This window comes from Delphinapterus leucas, chromosome 1 (assembly GCF_059928025.1).
Source record: "Delphinapterus leucas isolate spDelLeu-1000000601 "Yukka" chromosome 1, BTC_Dleu_Yukka2, whole genome shotgun sequence".
Lineage (NCBI taxonomy): Eukaryota > Metazoa > Chordata > Mammalia > Artiodactyla > Monodontidae > Delphinapterus > Delphinapterus leucas.
In genome coordinates, this window is record NC_143129.1 from 94,902,472 (window position 1) to 94,924,151 (window position 21,680).

A 21,680-nucleotide genomic window follows, 5' to 3' on the forward strand; every position below is an offset into this window, starting at 1 on the left:
GCGGGCTTCTCATTGTGGTGGATTCTCTTGTTGCAGAGTATGGGCTCTAGAAGCGTGGGCTTCAGTAGTTGTGGCACATGGGCTCAGTAGTTGTGGCTAGCGGTCTCTAGAGCACAGGCTCAGTAGTTGTGGTGCACGGGCTTAGTTGCTCTGCAGCATGTGGGATCTTCCTGGACCAGGGCTTGAACCCGTGTCCCCTGCATTGGCAGGCAGATTCCTAACCACTGCACCACCAGGGAAGCCTGAGTATGTATATTTAAATGAGCAAGGGTTGTTGGAAGATTGAATTAGCATACATAAAAAATTACTTAGAATAATTTCTAGCATATAGGAGGTATGCCATAAATGTTGGCTATCATCATGATTATAATATGGCAGTGCAGTGGCGACTGTCTTTACTTGGTTCAGTAATATTGGAAGTAATCTGCTTGACACTCTGCGTGTTATGCAAGTCAGTGAGCCTGAAACTGATCCTGTCTTCAAACCTTCACACAAGGAACTTGTATAGTGGTAATCTATAGAGTCTAGGTAGGCCTCTGAACATTCAGTTTGAGGGTCGTTTAATTATCACCTCTGATCAAGTCAGTGGCTTATGAGAATTATCCTAATTTGATGAATTGCTACTTCTAGTTCTTGGATGTCATCTTCATATCAGTAAGTCATGGCTGCAGTTTGACTTCCTGACTGTTTTATTTTTCAGTGAAAGCAGATACCTAGCATTAAGTCAGAACATGAAGTGGCAAGGTTCTGTGATTCTGGTAGTAGTAAGATATCCTTTCTCAGAAAAAAAGTTAAACTATTCAAGATGGTTTATTCCTTTAAAGACAATAATAAATAGAATTCAAATTATTTCTTATAATTTAGGTTCAGTTTAGAGCATATTTATTATTTAACAACTGTTCTCAATTTCTTTAGAGATTAGAATTTTAAATTGTACTAAAGGTAAGTATGTTATAAAAATCCATAGGATAACCAGGTCTATTATAAATAAATATGAATGGGTGTTTATCCTAAGTTTTCGTAAATTAGTTTCATATAAATTCTCTGTTGCTGTCTTTTTTTTTTTTTTTGGCTGCATTGGGTTTTTGTTGCTGCGCCCGGGCTTTCTCTAGTTGCGGCGAGCGGGGGCTACTCTTCGTTACGGTGCACGGGCTTCTCGTTGCGGTGGCTTCTCTTGTTGTGGAGCATGGGCTCTAGGCACGTGAGCTTCAGTAGTTGTGGCATGAGGACTCAGTAGTTGTGGCTTGCGGGCTCTAGAGTGCAAGTTCAGTAGTTGTGGTACACGGGCTTAGTTGCTCCGCGGCATGTGGGATCTTCCTGGACTGGGGCTTGAACCTGTGTCCCCTGCATTGGCAGGCAGATTCTTAACCATTGTGCCACCAGGGAAGCCCTCTGTTGTTGTCTTAACCATTTCTTATCTATTGTGTTTTCTAACTCTTTAAAATAATAGTTCAGGGCTTCCCTGGTGGCGCAGTGGTTGAGAGTCCGCCTGCCGATGCAGGGGACACAGGTTCGTGCCCTGGTCCGGGAAGATCCCACATGCTGCGGAGCGGCTAGGCCTGTGAGCCATGGCTGCTAAGCCTGCACATCCAGAGCCTGTGCTCCGCAATGGGAGAGGCCACAACAGTGAGAGGCCCGTGTACCACAAAAAAACAAAAAAAAAAATAGTTCAATCCTTTTTTTCTGGACCTTATATATCTGAGCCTGTACCAGGACATTAAAGTACCTGACTAATACCAAGGACAAATTGAATAGAGATGGAATCTAGAAATTAAAATATACTTTTTTCCCCTTAATGTTTTAGTCTTCCAAATCATTCTAGCAGCAGAGCAGTTTCCAGAATTAAATTTTGTTTCTTCCTTCCCAGAGGCATAGAAAGAGGCAAAGAAATAAGAGTCATGTTCTGTAATAGAACTTACTGAAAAAAATCAACTAAAGCGTGATAGGATTATTATTAACAGTACTGTATCACTACTTTATACCTCTTGATATTTTGTTTCTGTTACTAATAATTGGCACTTATTATAGGCATATTCTGCCCCTTCCCCATCCTCCCCACTTTGAGAGAATCAATATGATATTTGCATTTTAGATTCTTTATACTTAGCATTTCCCACATTTATCTGACTCAGGATCTTTTTTTATGGGGAGGATTTCACAGGATTAGTGTTTCATAGACGATTAGAAGTACTGTCTAGTTAAACATTTTAACTGATAAATATTTAGTAATGGCTGCCAATTCCTTTAATAATACTAAACTGCTCTTTTAAAGTCTTTTTTAAGCCCTAAACATACACATGCACGCATGCACAAGCACACACACGAACACTAATGTTTAATGTAGGTAAATTAGAAAATACAGTGAGCCATAATACCCCTTGGTAGTTACATCCCTTATGTAGTCCTCTCTCATACTAAATCTAGGCGGGAGAAAGTGATTCTCCAGTTCTGGTCCAAGTCTTAAGAGAGCCTGGCAGCTTCCTCTGTGCCCTTTGGAGCCCTGAGTCCAGCATAAGGAGTCAGGCTACCCTGACGTAGGGAGACTTGCGGTGAGGGAAAGACCCCAAGGCCACCTTGTTTTGCTCCCTGTTTTATCTCACTAGTGCCTAGATCAGAGCCTGGCAAATAGTTTTTGTAGAATGAATAAATGAATGAATGAGTGAATGTGTGGATAATAGGGATGCCACTTGACTTTGTCCCATCATGGCCTGCTCTAGTCATCCATTTCTTAGTTGATATGACATTACTAGACAGATGAAATGAAAATGGCTTGTTTTGTTTTGTTGGTAAGAAATTTGATAGTGGTGATATTTTTATTATTTTGGGAATTTAATTTTCATGTTGAAAATTGAACCAAAGTTATACTGGAGAAGAAACAGATTTTTTTTCTGTTTTTTTATGGTAAAAGGTGCTTAAAAAAAAATCAGTGATACCCATTATGCCTGTCTCCTTTACAGTGGTATACTATAGGAAAATTTGGATCTTCTTTCAGTTTCTTGGTTATGTCTTAAACTGATGATGGTAATTTTTAGTACTAAACTTGTCATATATTATATGTTATATGTACATGTATTTACCCTCAGATTTTCAGTCCTCTATATGTTAGGAATATGACTAAGTTTTTATTTTAATATGATTATGTTGTTTTATTTTATAGGTCCATTCAAAAGCTAGGTGAATTAAATATTGGAATGGATAGCCTTGGTAATGAGGTACCAGCGCTCAACCAGCAATGTAATGGGAACAAAGGCAATGGATCTAATAATTCTTCCATCACTAGTTTTTCTACACCATCCCAAGACTCTAGTCAGAGATTAACACATGATGCTTCAGATATTCACACAAGCACTCCTAGTAATCCTGGATCAATAAATCACACACCTTTTCTTGAGGAATCACCTTCTTGTGGAAACCAAATGTAAGTGTTTTACTTTGTTAGACCTGGAAATGTTAACTTCATACTAATAAATAGACTTGGAAAGTTGAACTTCTCTTCGGAGCCTTACAAATGAAAGTTTTTACAGTTCATTACCTACCAAATTTTTTTTTCTGATCTGCCTTCATTTATCTATATTCTCTTCTACTTCTTCTGAGTCTCTTAATAGTCTTTATTCTCCTATTTTTCTATTTGCTTTCTTACCACCACCAAGGCAATTCTATTTTTTTATAAGCCATCTTACTCAGAGATCATACAGTTTTAGGCTTTATCTTCTCCCCAGTTTTTTCCCTTGCCATTGGTACCTTTCAACAAATAATCTTTTAATTCACAGACATCCAGGGCACAAGAAGATGTTTTCTGACATGGTGGAATGATTGCAGCAAGACAGTCTTGGCAGCTCTGGTAGTTACAGCAATTGAGACTTCTTGCATATTTATGTTTTCAGTAGTCAGAGAAAAATTTTCATCTTGTTATCAGTAGACAAGTGTTAGTTTATGCAATGGGAATAGTTGAGCATTTTCTTCCTCTATTATAACATTGAACACCTTTGGGAGTAGTTCGTTTTAAAATGCATAACTTGCTTTTGGCATTTGGATGTTTACAGGAATTAGCTTTATACTTTTAGTATCAAAAACTCTAGTTTTATACTTAAGAATATAAGTTTATCTAATATTTGCTTCTTCATTACAGTTCCTATAACACTTGTTTTGTGTGCCCCCAAACTAGAACTCAAATTTTAAAATTGGTTTTTATTTTTATCAAAGTAATATACATGCATGGTTTAAAAGGACAAATGGCACTTCAAGGCTTAAAACAAAACAGAATCCCCTCTCTTACCCTCTTTGTCCATGACTTCTGTTTCCAGTAGGCTGCCATTTTCAACCTAGTTAGCTGTTTCTTTTGCTATGTATCTCCACATTTCTGAATAATCTGCTTCTATTGCTGTTTTTATTATCCCTTGATTCCCTGCCAATTAGATTTAGCTACCATACCTTACCCACAACACATTAATTTTGTCTACACCTTCTTCTAATATACATCAATTTTTGTTTAAATCGGTATTCAGTGTTAACATTACTATGGCCATGTGAATGTTATTTACAACTGAGTCATATAATATGAATATATTTCCTTTCACAAAACTTCCTTGTTTTTCATGGGGGGAGTAACTGCCTAGTTTTGGTGTACATGTGTATGTGTATACATGCTTAGTCTTCTTGGTACTAAACTATCTGCAGATGCTGTGACAGAACTGTAAAATCATAAAGCTCCTCATTACAGTAAAAAATATTAGGTACTTTCTCTTTCCATTTTTTTTCCCCCCTGGGAGATACCCCTCCAAGATCACTCCTGGTTCACTTTATATTCATTGCTTCTAAGTCATTTTATTCAGGCCTAGAGAGTCCTGGGACTTTCCTTCACCATTCTCCTGGGAGTTTCCTTTGCCTGTTCCCTGTATTGGTTCCCCTGTTTTAGGATCTCATGTAGTTTTCTGAAAAGGGGTACATCAGAGTAGAAGTTTCTGAGATCTTGCATGTCTAAGTATTTCACATTTGACTTGTTAGTATAGCTGAGTGTAGAATTCTAGAATGGAAATCATTTCTCAGAGTTTCAGAGTCATTGCTACATGCTCACATACATATTGAAAAGTCTGATGCCATTGTGATATGATCCTTTGTATGAGGACTACTGCTTTTTCCACTCTGGGATTTTTTAGGACTTTGCCTTCCCTGATGTTCTAAAACTTCATGATGATACACATCAGAGTAGGTCTATTTTACTTCATTTTGCTGGATACTTCGTGGGCTCTTTTAAGCTGGAAACTTAAGTGCTAGAATATCGAAAACATTTATGTAGCAATTTTCTTACCTCCATTTTCTATTGATTAATTTTTTCTGGTATCATTTTTATTTTCTAAGCTCTTTCTTATTCTCTAATTTTCCTTATATTTTTTAATAGATATTTTTCTTGTTTCCTGGATTCATTATTTCCCCTTATATTTCTTAGGATTTTAATTATATTTTTGTAGTTTTTGTTTCCTTAATTGTCTTCCTTCTTCCAAATTCCTTTCTTGTTTATTTTACTCTTTGTTTTTTTTTGTTTTGTTTTGTTTTTGGCTGCATTTCAGGGTTTGCAGGATCGTAGTTCCCTGACCAGGGGTGGAACCCGTGCCCCCACGGTGGAAGCATGGAGTCCTAACCACTGCACCACCAGGGAAGACCCTAGTCTCTGGTTTTTATTTAGGAGGCTTTCTTCAAGCATTTGACTATTGGGAGTGAGGCATTTTTAAAAAAAGCTGATTGGAAGGAAGGGCCACATGTATGGATGCATGTGTTTACCTGTTGGCCTCACCAAAAAGTGATTAAATGGAAACATTGTTTTATTGTGGGACCCTGAACTGTCAAGTTTCTGTTAGTCTTTTCTCATGGTCCAGATAATTTTTCTAAAGAGCAATCCAGGTTCCTGCCTGGGTTAGGATTTAAGCATAGCAACCAGGATTCTGGAACTAAGCAGGGAAAAGGTAGTTGACATCTGACTATAAAATTTGTGGACTTTGACTTAATCTCTTTTCTAGAATGACTTCTCATTCCTTCCTTACAACTAACTATGCTTTGTGTTATGGAGTCCAGAGCCTCTTAATAAATGGCTCCAGGGAGTAACTATGACTGGAGTCAGTGGGTGTCATTTGCCAAAAAAATAAATATTAGAGATTGAAAGGACAAGTTAGTTTCTGTTTTGATATTCAGAGTAAACTGTACTTGAATTTCTATTCACACAGCTCATCAGAACAGTCGGTCATTAAGCCACCTCTTGGAGATTCTTCAGGGAATCTGTCAAGATCAAGAGGGGAAGAGGTAATACTTAGGGGAAGGAAGGTTCATTATTTTTATATTTACTTGCAAATTTTGTCAAGGAATTCTCAATTTAAAGAAAGAACAACCTTTAGAAATAGTCATTATTGTTAATGCTGGTAGTTACCTCAGGGTAGTTGAGCTTTCACTGAGTGAAGTGAAGGGGTTGCCTGAGAAATCACGTTTTGAGAGTATTCATATTAATTGTCCAGTGGTGATCTTGGCGCATGAGTTAGAGCTGTGTCACTACTCTCTGAACCCTGTGGTTAATTAGTTAAGGTATTATTATATCTTTACTCCTTTGGGCTTCTCATCAATGCATTTGTTTTTTGCTTTGGAACCCGATATCCTTCCCTAACCAGTATACACCTTCACTCTATCTTATTTTCTCTAGTTCAAATTTTAACCCCATAAACAATAATTATTTCAGATGCTTATGGGGCCAAACAGGTAACATAAATGAATAAAGTTGACTATTTTTGTGATAAGTACATAGGAATATTTGTCCCTTGCACAAAGAAATATGCTGGCCTAGTGTTTCTACTTCTTTTGATTTTCAAGAAAAGCTAGAAAGTTAGATTTTTATGTGAAATCTATTTTTTCAATGGCAACAAATTAAAAAAAATTTAAATACACTGGAGAAGAGCAGGTAAAGTTAATTTTGGCTCTGCCACTTCTGCTGTAAAGCAACCCTTAGTAATTATTATTAATGTGCTATTGGCCATTTAATCAATTAGTCATTCCCCTCCATTCTTCTCTTATCTACCCATGCTATTCATTTGGTAAATAGTCACCTTTCTTGTATATGGATTAATGGAAAATGTAGTATTTCTAGTCAAATAAATTGATATGAATAATACAAGAATTCAATTCAGTTACGTAAGACAGATTGTAATATATTAGGTTTAACTCCTACTCCCCCATGAGGATGTATTGCTGAATACATAAAAGTTTGGGTAGGGAGATGTATAGTCTCTTCATTGATATAATAATCACTATGGATTCTAGAGCTCTCAGCATACAACCAGAGCTGAAGTGATTTGCCTTTGGAACGTATGAATGTCAAGTACCTACGCAAAGAGAATTTGGTTGGGTCTGTGCACCACACCCAGCCTGGAGGGCTCTGTTCCAGGTCCAGGGTCCAGTCCTGGTCAGGGTAGCAGGGTGGTTTCAAATGATACCAATAATAGCACTCACCAAAGCTTTTATACAGAGCTGTTTCAACTTGCCTTCCTCAGAAGAGGGCTGTGGACAGACAGGTTGACAGTTTAAAATAGAAATGAGGCTGAAATTAATTTTTCTGATTAAAATCATTTTTACAGTTTTAAAAGGGTATTTTACAATTTGAGTTTGAAATATTAAAGTATTCATTGCTGGAGATAATGGCAAACTTTTTTTTTAACCCTAAAATGATTAAATAATAGTGTTTTATATTTCCTACTTTTAGAAACATGAACAGTTTTCTGTTTTTGTAAGAACTATACATGTGGGCTATTTTTTTCCTTGACAGTTAAAGAGAACTTAATATGGGAATGCATATTCTTATATTTTGTCATAGTAAACGAAGAAAAACTTGAATGTCTGTGATCTATGTGAGCTTAGTTTAGCAATGAGTAGCAAAAATAGAAAAATTGGGCTTAATTTGGATTTGCCATTCAAAAGAATGTGTGATTGTAGATTATGAACGTTAAAGTGATGAAGTGAATAATACAGTTCACATTAATTTAAAATGAGATAAAGACAAATTCTTTCAAATTCATTTTTTTATAGAATGACTTTCATATTCATTCTTTCCATAGGATGACAAAACAAAAAAGCAGTTTGTTTGTATTAATACCCTAGAAGACACACAAGCTGTTAGAGCAGTGGCTTTTCATCCAGGTGGTGGTCTATATGCTGTTGGTTCAAATTCAAAAACTCTGAGAGTATGTGCCTATCCAGAAGTAATTGATCCAAGGTAAGGATAGATGATTTATTGTGCCATTCTTACTTTAGTTTTTAATTTAGCTATATGGTCCCTTTTTTAAGAATTGCCATTCAGTAGTGTTTAATTTTTATTTCTTTTCCTTTTATTAAGCTTTTACATTTTTGTTTTCAATACTTAGGAAATATACATAAGAATCATCGATTAACTTTATAAGTTGTTTTTCATAAAATGTTTTTGATTAGGCCATTGTTCACTCAATAGTCTAGTTTTCTTTATTTACATGGTTTTTGTTAATTTTTAAAAAAATCTGCAAGATCCTTCTAGCTTAATTACATAAAGACAAAGTATTGCTGGTTATAGACTTGGAGAAAATTTAAAATGTCTTATACTAATAACTTCAAAGAAGTATTAGGTTGAACTATATGAAATTGCTGATATTTGACCATTTTGACCTAGAAAGATTCAATTTTCATTCGGTCAACCTAATTTTGATTTTAGTCTCTTGTTTTAACAGATTATGGGATTTGAAGATAAGAGATATATCTTTAAAGGCATATGTCACAAAAAACCAGGCACATGACCTTATGTATTAGGTGTACAACTAATTCTTTAAAGTTACTGAGAAAGCATATACCTTAGATATAATCTCACAGAAAACCGAATTTGAACTCTTTTTGTCAATTTATTTGTCAAGGCTTTTACTATCAAAATAAATAGGCATTATAAAGATCAAGAACTATTTGGTAGATTTTGTGGTTAGAGAAATGGCCACAAATGGAATAGTTTTCATACCAGTAGACAAAAACACTCAAATAAAACAAGCTACACATCTTTAAAAATTTAAAAATAAAAAGCAGTACATGTCATAATATGTTTTGGAAACTTTTTACAACCCTTAGGCTTTTTTATTATAACCCCAGTTTGGAGAACAGAGGGGCGAGATTATTTATTTATTTGCATTTTTTGGTATATCTCTTATCTGAAACTAGAAATTTAGGCTTTTGGACTGCAGTAGCATTTAAAGGTTGGGAAGGGGAATAGGAATCATGTTAGATGATAGTAATATAATTTATTGATGCTCATTGTGTTAGTTAAGTAGGATTATATGAGAGAGAATAGGCAGAATTCCAGATCAGGACGTGGAAAAGAAAAACAATTATGTAGGCAGAGCCAAAGACTTTGTGTATTTAAGGGTAATCTGATCTTAAATTGACTTTCCTCTTTTGTATTTCTCATGCTGGCACAGATGTTTCATAGACTCCCTTGAAGAAACTGATTTTTATGAAAATAAATTCATTTATTTAACAAATATATTTTGAGCTCCTTCTATGTGCTAGGCTTTGGGGATAGTTGTGAGTAAAACAAACATGTTCATTGACCTATGGAACTTCTGTCTTAGTGGCGAAGATGGATATTATGGAGATAGGCACACTAATAAATGTAATTATACATTGTGGTAGGTGCTATGAAGAGAAAGTACAAGGTGCTGTAACATAGTAAAATGGGAGATGAGGGAACTGGGGAGTCAGAGTAGGACCTCTTTGAAGAAGAGGTGTTAAAGCTGAGATCTGAGGGTGAGTAGAACCTAGCCATGTGAAGAGAAGGGAGAAGATAGTAATTAGAGGGAACATAAAGTGAGAAAGAGCTTGGCTTTTTAAGGAACCAAAAAAAGTTCAGATCGGCTGGTGTATTGTGAGCTGTAGTGTGATGAGGCTACAGAGATAGATGTGAACTAAATCATGCAGTTTTGTATCCATTTTGGATTTTATGGTGAGTGCAGTGGGAAGCTGCTGAAAGTTTTCAGCAGAACAGTATTGTGATGTAAACTCTGGGTCAGATGGCAAGATTAGATGCTAGGAGAAAGGTAGGAGGCTGTTGTCAAGGGCTGGTGTGATGGCAGTGGAAAATGGATGGAGGTAAAATCCATTTAAAGAAAGAATTGGTTGGCCCTGGCAATGAACTGGATGTGCAGCTGAAAAGAGAATCTTGATCTGATTTATTTTCTCTATCACTATTAAGCACCTTGTAAGTGTTGAAGATTTATCAATATTATTGTTTTTTAAAAATTTCTTAATTATGAAAATTTTAGACATACACAGAAGTAGAGATTAGTACACTGAAATGCATTTGTCAAGATTTTTGTCACATTTCTTCATCCTTTTTGTTTACTAAAGTATTTTAAGGTATTTTAATCCTCGGTATGTCATTTCACCCTTTAGGATGAATCTCCAAAAACACGTACATTTTCTTACATAGACTTGATGTTATCATTATACCTATAGTATCTTAATATAGTCTATGTTTTAAAGTACAGATAAGATGCTACTGCTCCACTAAACCAATGTTAGACTCCCATTAAAGGCCAAGCTATCGAGGAGCATGGCATTTAGGACCTTCCCCAGCTGTGCTTGCTGCTCCTCACCCATCATGTCTGTCCCACTCAGTCTCTGGAATGCCCCAGGCTTCTCCCCACCAGTCCCACAGACATTTTCCCATGCTGCATACTGGGCTGGTCTCCCCACTATATTTTATCTTCACTGAAGCAGTTTTCCTGCCTTCATCTTTTTCTGTAATAATTCTCCCTGTCCTTTAAGGCCTAGTACCTTGTATTGGACTATAATATTTATACTTGCTTTACTGTATGTGGGTAGTCATGAAACATCTACCCCTACCAGATACTAAACTCAGGACAGAGCTCTTGCCGCTTTTATTTTTTCTCTGTCCTTTTCTCTATCCTTTGCCTTCCCCTAGCCCCAGGCAATTGCTCATATTATATGTTTATTGAACTTTTTGAATTAGAAGCATCATCAGCTCTTTTTAAAATTCTTTTGGGAATTTAAAAATATATGAAAATATGTGAAATGAAGACTTAAAAAATATCCTCTTCCCTATGTGGTCTGAAATAAGACTTAAGATTAGTATAATAATGGTTAATAATTTTACTTTTGGATTTTAAATATGCTTTAAATTTATTTCGTCTAAGAGTTTGAAAATTGTTGTTAACATATTGTCTGATACTTTTTTTGCTCCCTCCCTCAAGAACAACCATAATGCAGAACTTCACATTCACTTCACATTCATTAACCTTAGTAAGCAAGAAACTGAAATATCTTTTTGCAATTTTTCTTTCTAGTGCACATGACATCCCTAAGCAGCCAGTGGTGCGTTTTAAAAGGAATAAACATCACAAAGGATCCATTTACTGTGTGGCCTGGAGTCCTTGTGGACAGTTATTAGCGACAGGATCAAATGACAAATACGTCAAAGTGCTGCCCTTCAATGCAGAGACTTGTAATGCAACAGGTAGGGGCCGAGTATGTAAGCAGTAGCTTGCCAGTGTGTTCTTTATGTTTCCCCATGTGTGTCTCTGACATAGCTCTGTACTGTTTTTAGTAAAATCTAAGAATATACCATTAAGAATTCTTTTACATTCTAATTGCTTGTGTTCATGAGGCATTATTCTTTTCTTTTTTGCGGTATGCGGGTCTCTCACCGATGTGGCCTCTCCCGTTGTGGAGCACAGGCTCCGGACGCGCTGGCTCAGCGGCCATGGCTCACGGGCCCAGCCGCTCCGCGGCATGTGGGATCCTCCCGCACCGGGGCATGAACCCGTGTCCCCTGCATTGGTAGGCGGACTCTCAACCACTGCGCCACCAGGGAAGCCCGGCGTTATTCTTTTTTAATCAGTTCTTACAAGGTGGCCAGGTGGTGTCTAATCCTCAGAAAATTATTGTCATCAGAAAAATAACTTTTATATAACTTCCAGAATTGTATTAGTGAATATTTTCCAGAGAGTATCTGTTTTTTCTTTATTTTCTTTGGGATAAAAGCCAAGAAGGTAACTCTGCATATAGCTCTGTTTTAGTGATGATGATAACCTAGTCGGTATTTTGATTTCTTGACTTTTTTTACTGAGTAAAGTGAAATTGATTATTATATCAATTCCAAAATGAAAATACAAACCATACCATTCTACCGTTCTACTACTCTTGGTCAGTTTGGAGGCATTTTAGCAATCTCAAATTATCACAGTAAGTTGAGCAGCGTCTTTTTTTAAAATTCTTATTGCTGTTTCAGGACCGGATCTGGAATTTAGTATGCATGATGGGACAATTAGAGACTTGGCATTTATGGAAGGCCCAGAAAGTGGTGGAGCTATTTTGATAAGTGCTGGAGCAGGGGATTGTAACATTTATACAACCGATTGTCAAAGAGGACAGGGCCTCCATGCTCTGAGTGGGCATACCGGTATGTGATATCAATTCTCAGATGCTACTCTTCTTTTTGTTCATCCCATGCTTTTTCCCCCTACGCATTTTCATTAATGGGGGTATATTGCATCAAAAGGGATTTCTTCAGGACAGGAAATTTTTATTTCAAAAATCTAAATTGTGAACTTTGGATAACAACACAGTAATGATAGCTAACATTTTCCTTTACTTATACACATAATTCCTTAATTTAATCCTCACAACAACCTTATAAGGCCAGAAGTTCTATCTCCATCTTATACATGGAAAAGGCAAAACTTGAAAAGGCAAAATGACTTGCTCATTATCTTACTGCCAAACATGGCAGAACAGGTCTGTCCCTTCCAAAGCTGGTGATCTAATCCCACAATCCTGTGCTTCCTCTTTGGAAAATTTGCCCTAATTTCAAATGATAATATTTTTTTCAGTACTAATTATGATGTCCTGAAATATTTGACTCACCAAAAAAGGTTAAGTTTATACAGCATGGTTTTGATGTGCCTTTTACTGAATTTAATTTTTTGAAAATTGCCAGTATATTTGATATATATGGAAAATCCCTGCCACACAGTATATTTGATTAACTAGGTCAGACGTGCTCAACAGTAAGGAGTACTTAGCTTTGAATGTGTTTTAGAAAAATACTGTTCCACAGTAATAACTGATTATATGATCTTTTATAGGGCATATTTTAGCGCTTTACACTTGGAGCGGCTGGATGATTGCGTCTGGTTCCCAAGATAAGACTGTTAGGTTCTGGGATCTCCGTGTACCAAGCTGTGTTCGCGTTGTTGGCACAACATTCCATGGAACTGGTAGGTTTTTTTGGAATTTAAATAAATTCATATGAGAAAGAAACTTTATAGATTGCACTTACTTCTTCTCCCCTGCAAAACATGTTGAAAAAAAATAGGAACAATAGAAACTAACTACTTGGCATTTTATTGATTACCTTAAATTCTTACAAAATGCTTTCATCTGTTAGTTTATTTGTAAAAATAATATTCAGCTAAGGAAACCAAGGCCTGAGGAGATTAAGTATCATGCCCTAATTATTCTGTTAGCAGGGTCGTTTTAGAACTCAGACCTTTTTAAAAAAACATTTTTTAATTGCATACACATGACAAAAATTGAGCAAAAGGGTGTAAAACATTTTCTTCCCATTCCTGTTTCTTGGTGTCTTTCCCTAAGGGACCAGTTTCTTATTTATTCTTCTAGGAATATTCTGTAAGTATATAAGCAAAAAGTTTGTATATCATAATCTCCCTTCTCCTTTAAACACACATATACACAGACACAAATGGTAGCATATGACATGTGCCTCGCTTTTTTAATTTAACATGGATTGCTCCGTGTAAACTGAGGCTACTGCTCTTTGTGTTATATCACCTTTTAAAATACTGGTATCTAAAAGTGACAGTATTCTGCCATTGTCTTTATTTTAGAGTCCCTTTTCGGTCTTTGTAGTTTTTTTTTGAGGTACGCGGGCCTCTCACTGTTGTGGCCTCTCCCGTCGCGGAGCACAGGCTCCGGACGCGCAGGCTCAGCGGCCATGGCTCACGGGCCCAGCTGCTCCGCGGCATGTGGGATCTTCCCGGACCGGGGCACGAACCCGTGTTCCCTGCATCGGCAGGCGGACTCTCAACCACTGCGCCACCAGGGAAGCCCTGCCTTTGTAGTTTTTAATAGCAGTTCTGTGGTACTATTCCAAGTGAAAAGACCTGTCTTATATTCTTAATTTTTTTGTTTTCTCTGTAATGCTTTATCTATTCTCTCAACTTTCATGGATCTTCTTCTATACTTTGAATCAAACCAGATATGTTCTTCCACTTGTCTGCTCATGGTCAGGTCCTCTCATGTTTGGTCTTAGCTTTACTAGCACATTGCCAGAAAGGTCTTCTTTGCCTTAATTGGGACCTTACCATTATTTTCTATCTTCGAACTTGTTTATCTCCTTTATACCTCTCATCACTATTTAAAGTTATATATTTGTGTGTTTATTGCTGGTCCTTTAGTAGATTTTAAGTTTCACAAAGGCAGCAGTCATATCTGTTTTATTTCTCAGAGTAGATTTAACATCTACCATAGTGCCTGGCCCAAGGGAGTAGTGATCTAATAACTTTGTTGAATAAATGAACCTAGAGTTCTGTTGGCACCATAAACTTTGCACGTGTAAAGCTAAACTCATATTTCCCCTGGAAATCTGCTCTTATTCCCATTTTCTCTGTGTTTGATAATGGTTCTCTTATTTCCTTGTGCACATAGATTTGAAATCTGGGGCTCATTTTTCACTTCTTTTTTTGCCCCCATCCAGGCAGTTAATTGACAAGACTGTTGATTCTTTATTCAATTTTTTCCTGAAATCTGTCTACATGTCATCATTCAGGCCCTTATTCTCTCATTATTCTACTATTCTATCTTGTCTTCCAGTGGTTTCCCTTCTATAGTGTGTCCATTTTAATTTGATACACATTTTCACATAGATTAATCTTCCCAGAGCACTCCTTGGACCATGTAAATCTCTTGCTTAGAAACCTGCAGTGATGTTGGGCTGTGTACAGGAACAAGCTCACACTCTGCAGTTTGGCTTTCAAGATGCTTGATGGTCTGGTCCTAACCTGCTCTTACGTCTCAGCTACAAGCTACCTTTTATGTTAACTTGTGAAAGCAAGAAACTGCAGTCAAACTAAGCTACCTATCCTTAAACGTTTTTATTCCTTTCCTTTAAACATTTTCTCATGTAATTCCTCCTGATAGCCTCTTCTTTTCTCTATCAACAATTCAAGCAAAGATTATTTCTAATTACATATATGTGTAATACATGTAAACACATTCTCTCTTATTTATACTGTTTACTATTCTTCAAGATCTAACTTATGTCCCTTTTTTCTGTTAAGTCTTCGCAGGCCACTTAGGTCTAGAGTAGTGCTCTCAACCTTATTTTCATTATTGCTTTCCTTAAGGAGAAAAACAAAATTAAATTTTTTCCTAACAAAAGAAATTAAATACTAAGGAATGAGATTTTGGTTTGGTAGGGCTGAACTTTGAAGGGTTAATATTTAGGATTTTTTTGTCCTCTGAGAACCAGTTTGCACCCCCATGGAGGCATTATTCCGTGGCCTAGAGTCAAAGGTCCAACCTGTAGACTCAGAGCTTATTTTTTGTTCAGTTCCTGTTGGCAGTTAATCATGTATTGCTTAGAGATATTTCCCACACTGTGTCCTAAAACATATTTTGTTATTTAATCTTTTGTTCCCCCAACTAGACTCTGAGCTGGGTATGGGAGAATTTCTGGACACTTACCCAGTAGTGAAAACACTGCATTAGGAAAAGTGGCTCATCTATTGCACTATAGGTAATGCTGCTCCAGGGGGTTCTCCCAAAGGACAAAAAAAAAGGAGCTTTCTCACTTCTCACAGAATCTTCCTTCATATATCCTCTAAAAAAAGGATGCAAGTATTTATTGGTTGACAGTTTGGATTTTTCCATAACTGAACAGTATTGATAAGCTACATTAAATCTTTAGTGTATGGTTCAGTGAACATAAGTAGCTGTTGTAGTTTAGCTATATTGATTTTTGCATATCGAACCTTCCATTCCTCCTGCTATACAGGCAGTGCAGTGGCATCTGTAGCTGTAGATCCCAGTGGCCGTCTCTTAGCCACAGGACAAGAAGATTCCAGCTGCATGTTATATGACATAAGAGGAGGAAGAATGGTACAAAGTTACCACCCTCATTCCAGTGATGTTCGCTCTGTTCGATTCTCTCCTGGAGCTCACTACTTGCTAACAGGATCCTATGATATGAAAATAAAGGTGACAGACCTACAAGGTGATGGAAATTGACCTCTTTCCTTTTTTTTAGTCTTTCCTATTCTATTTGGATTCTTTCTTTTATGTTAATCTAGTGTGATTGACTATACAACATTTTCAACTTTTAGTTTTATAGCTTCTGCTGAGCAAATTACTTGGTAAATGTATTGAGAAGAATTGTAACAAATTATTAAATTGAGTGAATAGTCTTATTGTTAAATAGTTTTTAAAATATTTAAAAGAATCAACATTTTTTATACTGAGTCATTTTGAGTTCAGTGATGGTAGATGTTAAAATATACATTTATGTATCAATACTCCTGCTGCTACTTTAAAATAACGTAGTGTATAATCTGTATAATTATATCTTCAGTATCTAGTTTTGTTTTTAAACATAGATTAAGCAAATATTTACTGTGTACCAACTAGGGACAGACAGAGAGATGAATAAGACAGGTAACTTTCTTCCTGATGGAGCTTACATTTTAGAGGTCAGTAAAAACCAAACCAGTAAACAGTGTAATTTTAGGTATTGGCAAGTGCTGTTAAACGATTAGCAAGGCAGGAGAGAGTGACAGGGTGGCTAGGGGAAGACTGTGCTGGACAGGCTAGAGCAGGTCTCACCAGGGAGGTGCCATTTGCACAGAGACCTGGTGAGAAGAACAAGCTGTGCCAGGACCCTAGGAACAGACCATAGCACGGTCAAGGTGCTGAGGCAGGAGTGGATTTGGCTTGCTCATGACACTGCAAGAAACCAGTATGGCTGGAACTTAGTGAACCGAGGGAGAGAGAGGCAAGAGAATAAATCAGAGGCAGGGTTTTGTAGGCATTTAAAAAAGCATAATAGGAATCCTTTGGAAGATTTAAAATAGGGAGTGATATGGTCTGTAAATTTAAAAAATAATTTTGAATTATAGGGAGAGTGTGTAAGTATAAATATCGATGCGAGGAGGCAATTGGACCATTTCAGGTGGAAGATGATGGTGGCTTGGACTAGGGTTGTAAAGGTGGAGGTAGTAAGAAGTGACTGAATAACGGATGTATTTTAGTTTGTTTCTGTTAAGTTTGGGGGGTGAGGGAAAAAGGAATCAGTGCTGATTCCTAGGTTTTTGGCATGAGCAAGCAGATGGTACCATTGAGATGAGGAAGACAGGTAGGGAGAGGAACAGGTTTAGGCAAGAAAATCAAGAGTTTGTTTTAAACAAGTTATACTTAAGTTGACTGTCAAGGCAGTCAAGTGAAATGTCAAATAGTTGTTTGTCTAGTAGTCGAGCTCAGGTGAGAAGTCAAGGTTGGAGATGAAATGTGCATGAATCTTAAGTATATAAATGGCTGCGGTAGTATGGTACTAGGTGAAATTTCATAGGAGGTGAGGTATAAACGGAACAAGAAATTTGAAGGCTGACTGTTGGGATTCACCAAACTTTAACTCAGGAAGAAGAGGACAAACATCAAAGGAGGCTGAGGTGTAGCGGCACTGAAGTCAGGGGGATATCAAGGGGAGAGAGTTTCAAGGAGAGAGTGGCAGCCATGTCATGTTGCTGTGTATATGTTACCAAATACTGCTCACATAATTAGGTCTTCAGTATTTTAAACTGTTTAAACTTTTCAATGTACTATATTAATGTATTAGGCTTTTATATACTGTAATGTCTTAAAGTAATAGGAAGTCTGTGAAATCTATACATATTTTGTACTGTAAGTCAAATCTCTTTTCTTTAATTTAGGAGACCTCACTAAACAGCTTCCTATCATGGTGGTGGGGGAACACAAGGACAAAGTCATTCAGTGCAGGTGGCACACCCAGGATCTTTCCTTCCTGTCGTCCTCTGCAGACAGAACTGTAACCCTCTGGACATACAGTGGATAGAGTACAGCCAATGTCAGTCTATGCAGTGAGGGCACAGACTTAAGACTACTGAGTTGTGAACATTACAAATTTGAAGAACATGGACTGACCTGGAAGGTGGCTTAGCACAAGGAGGCCCCTTATTACCACGTATCCCTGTGATAGGAGCTGTTGGGTGGTGTTATTCTGCAGTGCTTTCAGTCTTCCATGTGAGCTCGTGCTGCTGTGACCTGCTGTATGTAGTCTTGTTGCCAAAGTCTGCGGAAGAGCTCTTACGTTGTCAGTGTGCACTCTAAGTCAAGGTGGCCGATGTGTTTACAGTTTAGTATTAAATGCATTCCTTGGTCTTCGCCTAAATGACAGTTTTATATACACATTGAAACTGAACTATACTTTAAGCATATTATTACATGTAATGCAACCAAGTTCTACACAGATTAAACATAGATATTCAGAAATTACTTTTGCTTTTCTCACAATCCCATGATATTGTATCACTTGTCAGCTAGAGATCAGAATTTTATATGTCTCCCCAGAGTTACATTGTTGTTTTAACTAAGGATCACTATGGAGTTTTAAAATGGGTGGAAAACTGCTTCTTAGTTCATTATGTGGTATAGGCCTTTTCTTTTTTCTTAAACCCAGGGATAGAATTACTCTTTTGTCACATTATTTTGTTTCAGGCTTAAAAGGTAAATGTGTTTGCTTCATAAACTTGTTAATTTCAGTTTTTTGGGTGCAACAAGATACCTCCCTTCTAAACTGTACTGTAGGCAGAGCAGCAGCGTTATGTGATGCAACACTTGATGGTACAGTAAATTTACCGGCTAGCATTTTTCCTTTTCAAAATTAAAAAATTTGCCATAGACTATAGCATGGCTTGAAATGCTATGTCTGCATGATAATTTAAAATGGAAAATTTAAACTTTGCACTCCAAAAGCTTATTTGGATTCTTTTCTTGCACTGTTTTGTGTAATGCAGAATAATTTTATTTCTTTGGTATTGTAGATCCTAACATTTATGTATCTTTATTTTCATATTGTACAGTAATTTTACTTTAAATTATTAAATAGCCTATTTTATTTATTTCAAATGCAGTTGAGTTGATTCTAATTATTGAACTGTCTGTGCACTGTATGTAGCAAGCATTTTTAATCTATTGTATACAAGTGGAAAGGGTATTAGAAGTGTAACTGTGCTATTATTTCAATAAAGACCTCTTGACACCTTAAACTATTCCTGTTCCTCAGTGTCTGTGGTTTTCAGTTTAGAGTGTTGTTTTTTCCAGTTTACTTGGCAGTAGTGTGGTCCAGTGGATGAACCCCACAATCACAAGTTTCTTTTTAAATTTCTTATAGTAACTTACTTTTCAGTCCTTCGCAACTGTCTTACTTTTGTGTGTCTTCTCTTTTATTCACTATCTAGAGGACTATATATACTGAACATATTGTAAAAGTTAATAAAAGCTGGGCAAAATATATAAATTCTAACTTTGACTACAAATACATTGAATTGAGTACTTTAGAAATAAAATATGATTAGCTTGTGGATATTCAGCAGTACAATTTTCCTACCTCTCAGGCATGCAGAAGGGAATTCTGCTAAAATCAGGCCACAGTCTCCTTTAGTTTACTTTCATACTTAGTTTTACACATTTTAGATTTTATAGCAGGCCATTAGTGTTAATTTAAAACTAGAAAAAAAGGGCAATTTCTTGATGTAGACCAGATCAACTTCATGGTAAAAAGTGTTCATAAAATTATGTATTCTACCTCCATGACTGTCAAGGAGAAAACTTTAAGATCCTCCCATATGTTGGGTGTTTGTACTTTGCAGTGCATTAGATATAAGCACTAGAAATTATCTTACTTATTTCAGTAACTGTCTGGTTACATATGTCCTTTTTCCTGTGCCTCCACACTGTCTTCTGCATGGAGGTGAATAGATTCTTGGAGGTTCACGTGAAAGAGAAAATACGAGAACTGAAGTATCTGTAGTCTCTGAATCCTCTGTTGGGGGTTCAGGGAAGGAGACTGGGGATGGGAGGGTGGTGTGGAAGTTCCTGACTTCTCCCTGGCAGAAGCTTCAGAGGTCTGATTCAAATTTCACTTTTAAAAAAAATTTATTTTTAATTTTTTTGGCCATGCTGCTCAGCTTTCAGGATCTTAGTTCCCTGACCAAAGATTGAACCCGGGCCACGGCAGTGAAAATGCCAAGTCCTAACCACTGGACAGCCGGGGAATTCCCCAAGTTTCATTTTTTTAATGTTTAATTATTTTTTAAAAAATTGTGATAAGCCAAAGGACATAACAGTGAAAGGGCAACCCATGAAATCAGAGAAAATACTTGCAAATCATGTCTGATAAAGGATTAATATCCAGAATATATAAAGAACTCATACAGCTCAACAACAACCAAAAAAAAAAAAGTCTGATTAAAAAATGGGCAAAGGACTTGAATAGACATTTCTCCAAAGAAGATAGACAAATGGCCAATAAGCACATGAAAAGATACTTAATATCATTAATCATTAGGGAAATGCAGTTGAAAACCACTGCACACCCAATAGGATGGGCGCTATCAAAAGAACTAAGTGTTGGCATGCATGTGGAGAAATTGGAACTCTTGTGCATTGTTGGTGGGAATAAAAAATGGTGCAGCCGCTGTGGAAAACAGTATGGTGGTCCCTCAAAAAGCTAAAAATAGAATTACCATTTGATCCAGCAATCCCACTTCTAGGTATATATGCTCAAAAGAATTGAAATCAGTGTCGCAAAAAGATATTGTACACTGATGTTCATAGCAGCATTACTCACAAGAGCCAAAATGTGCAAGAAACTGGAGTCCAACAGATAAGTGGATAAACTGTGGTATACAATACAAGGGAATACTATTCAGCCTTTAAAAAGGAAGGAAATTTTGATATATGTTACAACATGGATGATCCTTGAGGATATTATGTTAAGTGAAATAAGCCAATCACAAAAAGACAAATATTGTATGATTCCACTTGTATGAGGTACCCTAGAGCAGTCAGAGTTATAGAGATACGAAGTTATAGAGTATCTTTGGTGATTGCAGGTGGCTGGGGCAGGGAGGAAATGATGAATTGTTTAAGGTGTACAGAGTTTCCGTTTTGCAGGATGAAAAGATTCATGGAGATGGATGGTGGTGATGGTTGCACAAGTATGAATGTACTTAATGACACATCTGTACACTTAAAAATGGCTAAGATGGTAAATTTTATGTCAGGTGTATTTTTTTTAAAAATATTTATTTATTTTGGTTGCTCTGGGTCTTAGTTGTGGCATGCGGGATCTTTTAGCTATGGCCTGCGGACTTTCTTAGTTGCAGCATGCTGATTCTCAGTTGCAGCACGCATGCGGATCTAGTTCCCCGACCAGAGATCCAATCTGGCCCCCCTGCATTGGGAGCACGGAGTCTTACCCACTGGACCACCAGGGAAGTCCCTGTCCGGTGTATTTTAATTTAAAAAAATTGTGATAAGCAACACGCACACTCAAGTGTACTATATGATATACCAAATTT

At 36.8% G+C, this 21,680-nt stretch overlaps 1 protein-coding gene across 3 annotated transcripts in view; it reads left to right on the top strand.

Annotated features, from left to right (window-relative positions):
* Window positions 1-19,364, top strand: part of WDR47 (WD repeat domain 47) — a 56,614-nt gene extending 37,250 nt beyond the window's left edge. Inside the window, exons 8-15 of one of the 3 annotated variants that reach the window (XM_022584171.2) lie at window positions 3,158-3,418; window positions 6,219-6,294; window positions 8,091-8,248; window positions 11,352-11,521; window positions 12,296-12,466; window positions 13,152-13,283; window positions 16,082-16,300; window positions 18,009-19,364. In XM_022584171.2, coding sequence (XP_022439879.1) covers window positions 3,158-3,418; window positions 6,219-6,294; window positions 8,091-8,248; window positions 11,352-11,521; window positions 12,296-12,466; window positions 13,152-13,283; window positions 16,082-16,300; window positions 18,009-18,151 — 1,330 coding nt within the window. In that variant the 3' untranslated portion in view covers window positions 18,152-19,364. The remainder of the gene's footprint in view (window positions 1-3,157; window positions 3,419-6,218; window positions 6,295-8,090; window positions 8,249-11,351; window positions 11,522-12,295; window positions 12,467-13,151; window positions 13,284-16,081; window positions 16,301-18,008) is intronic. The other 2 variants (XM_089918616.1, XM_089918620.1) reach the window with 2 other exon arrangements.
* Window positions 19,365-21,680: the final 2,316 nt, after the last annotated feature.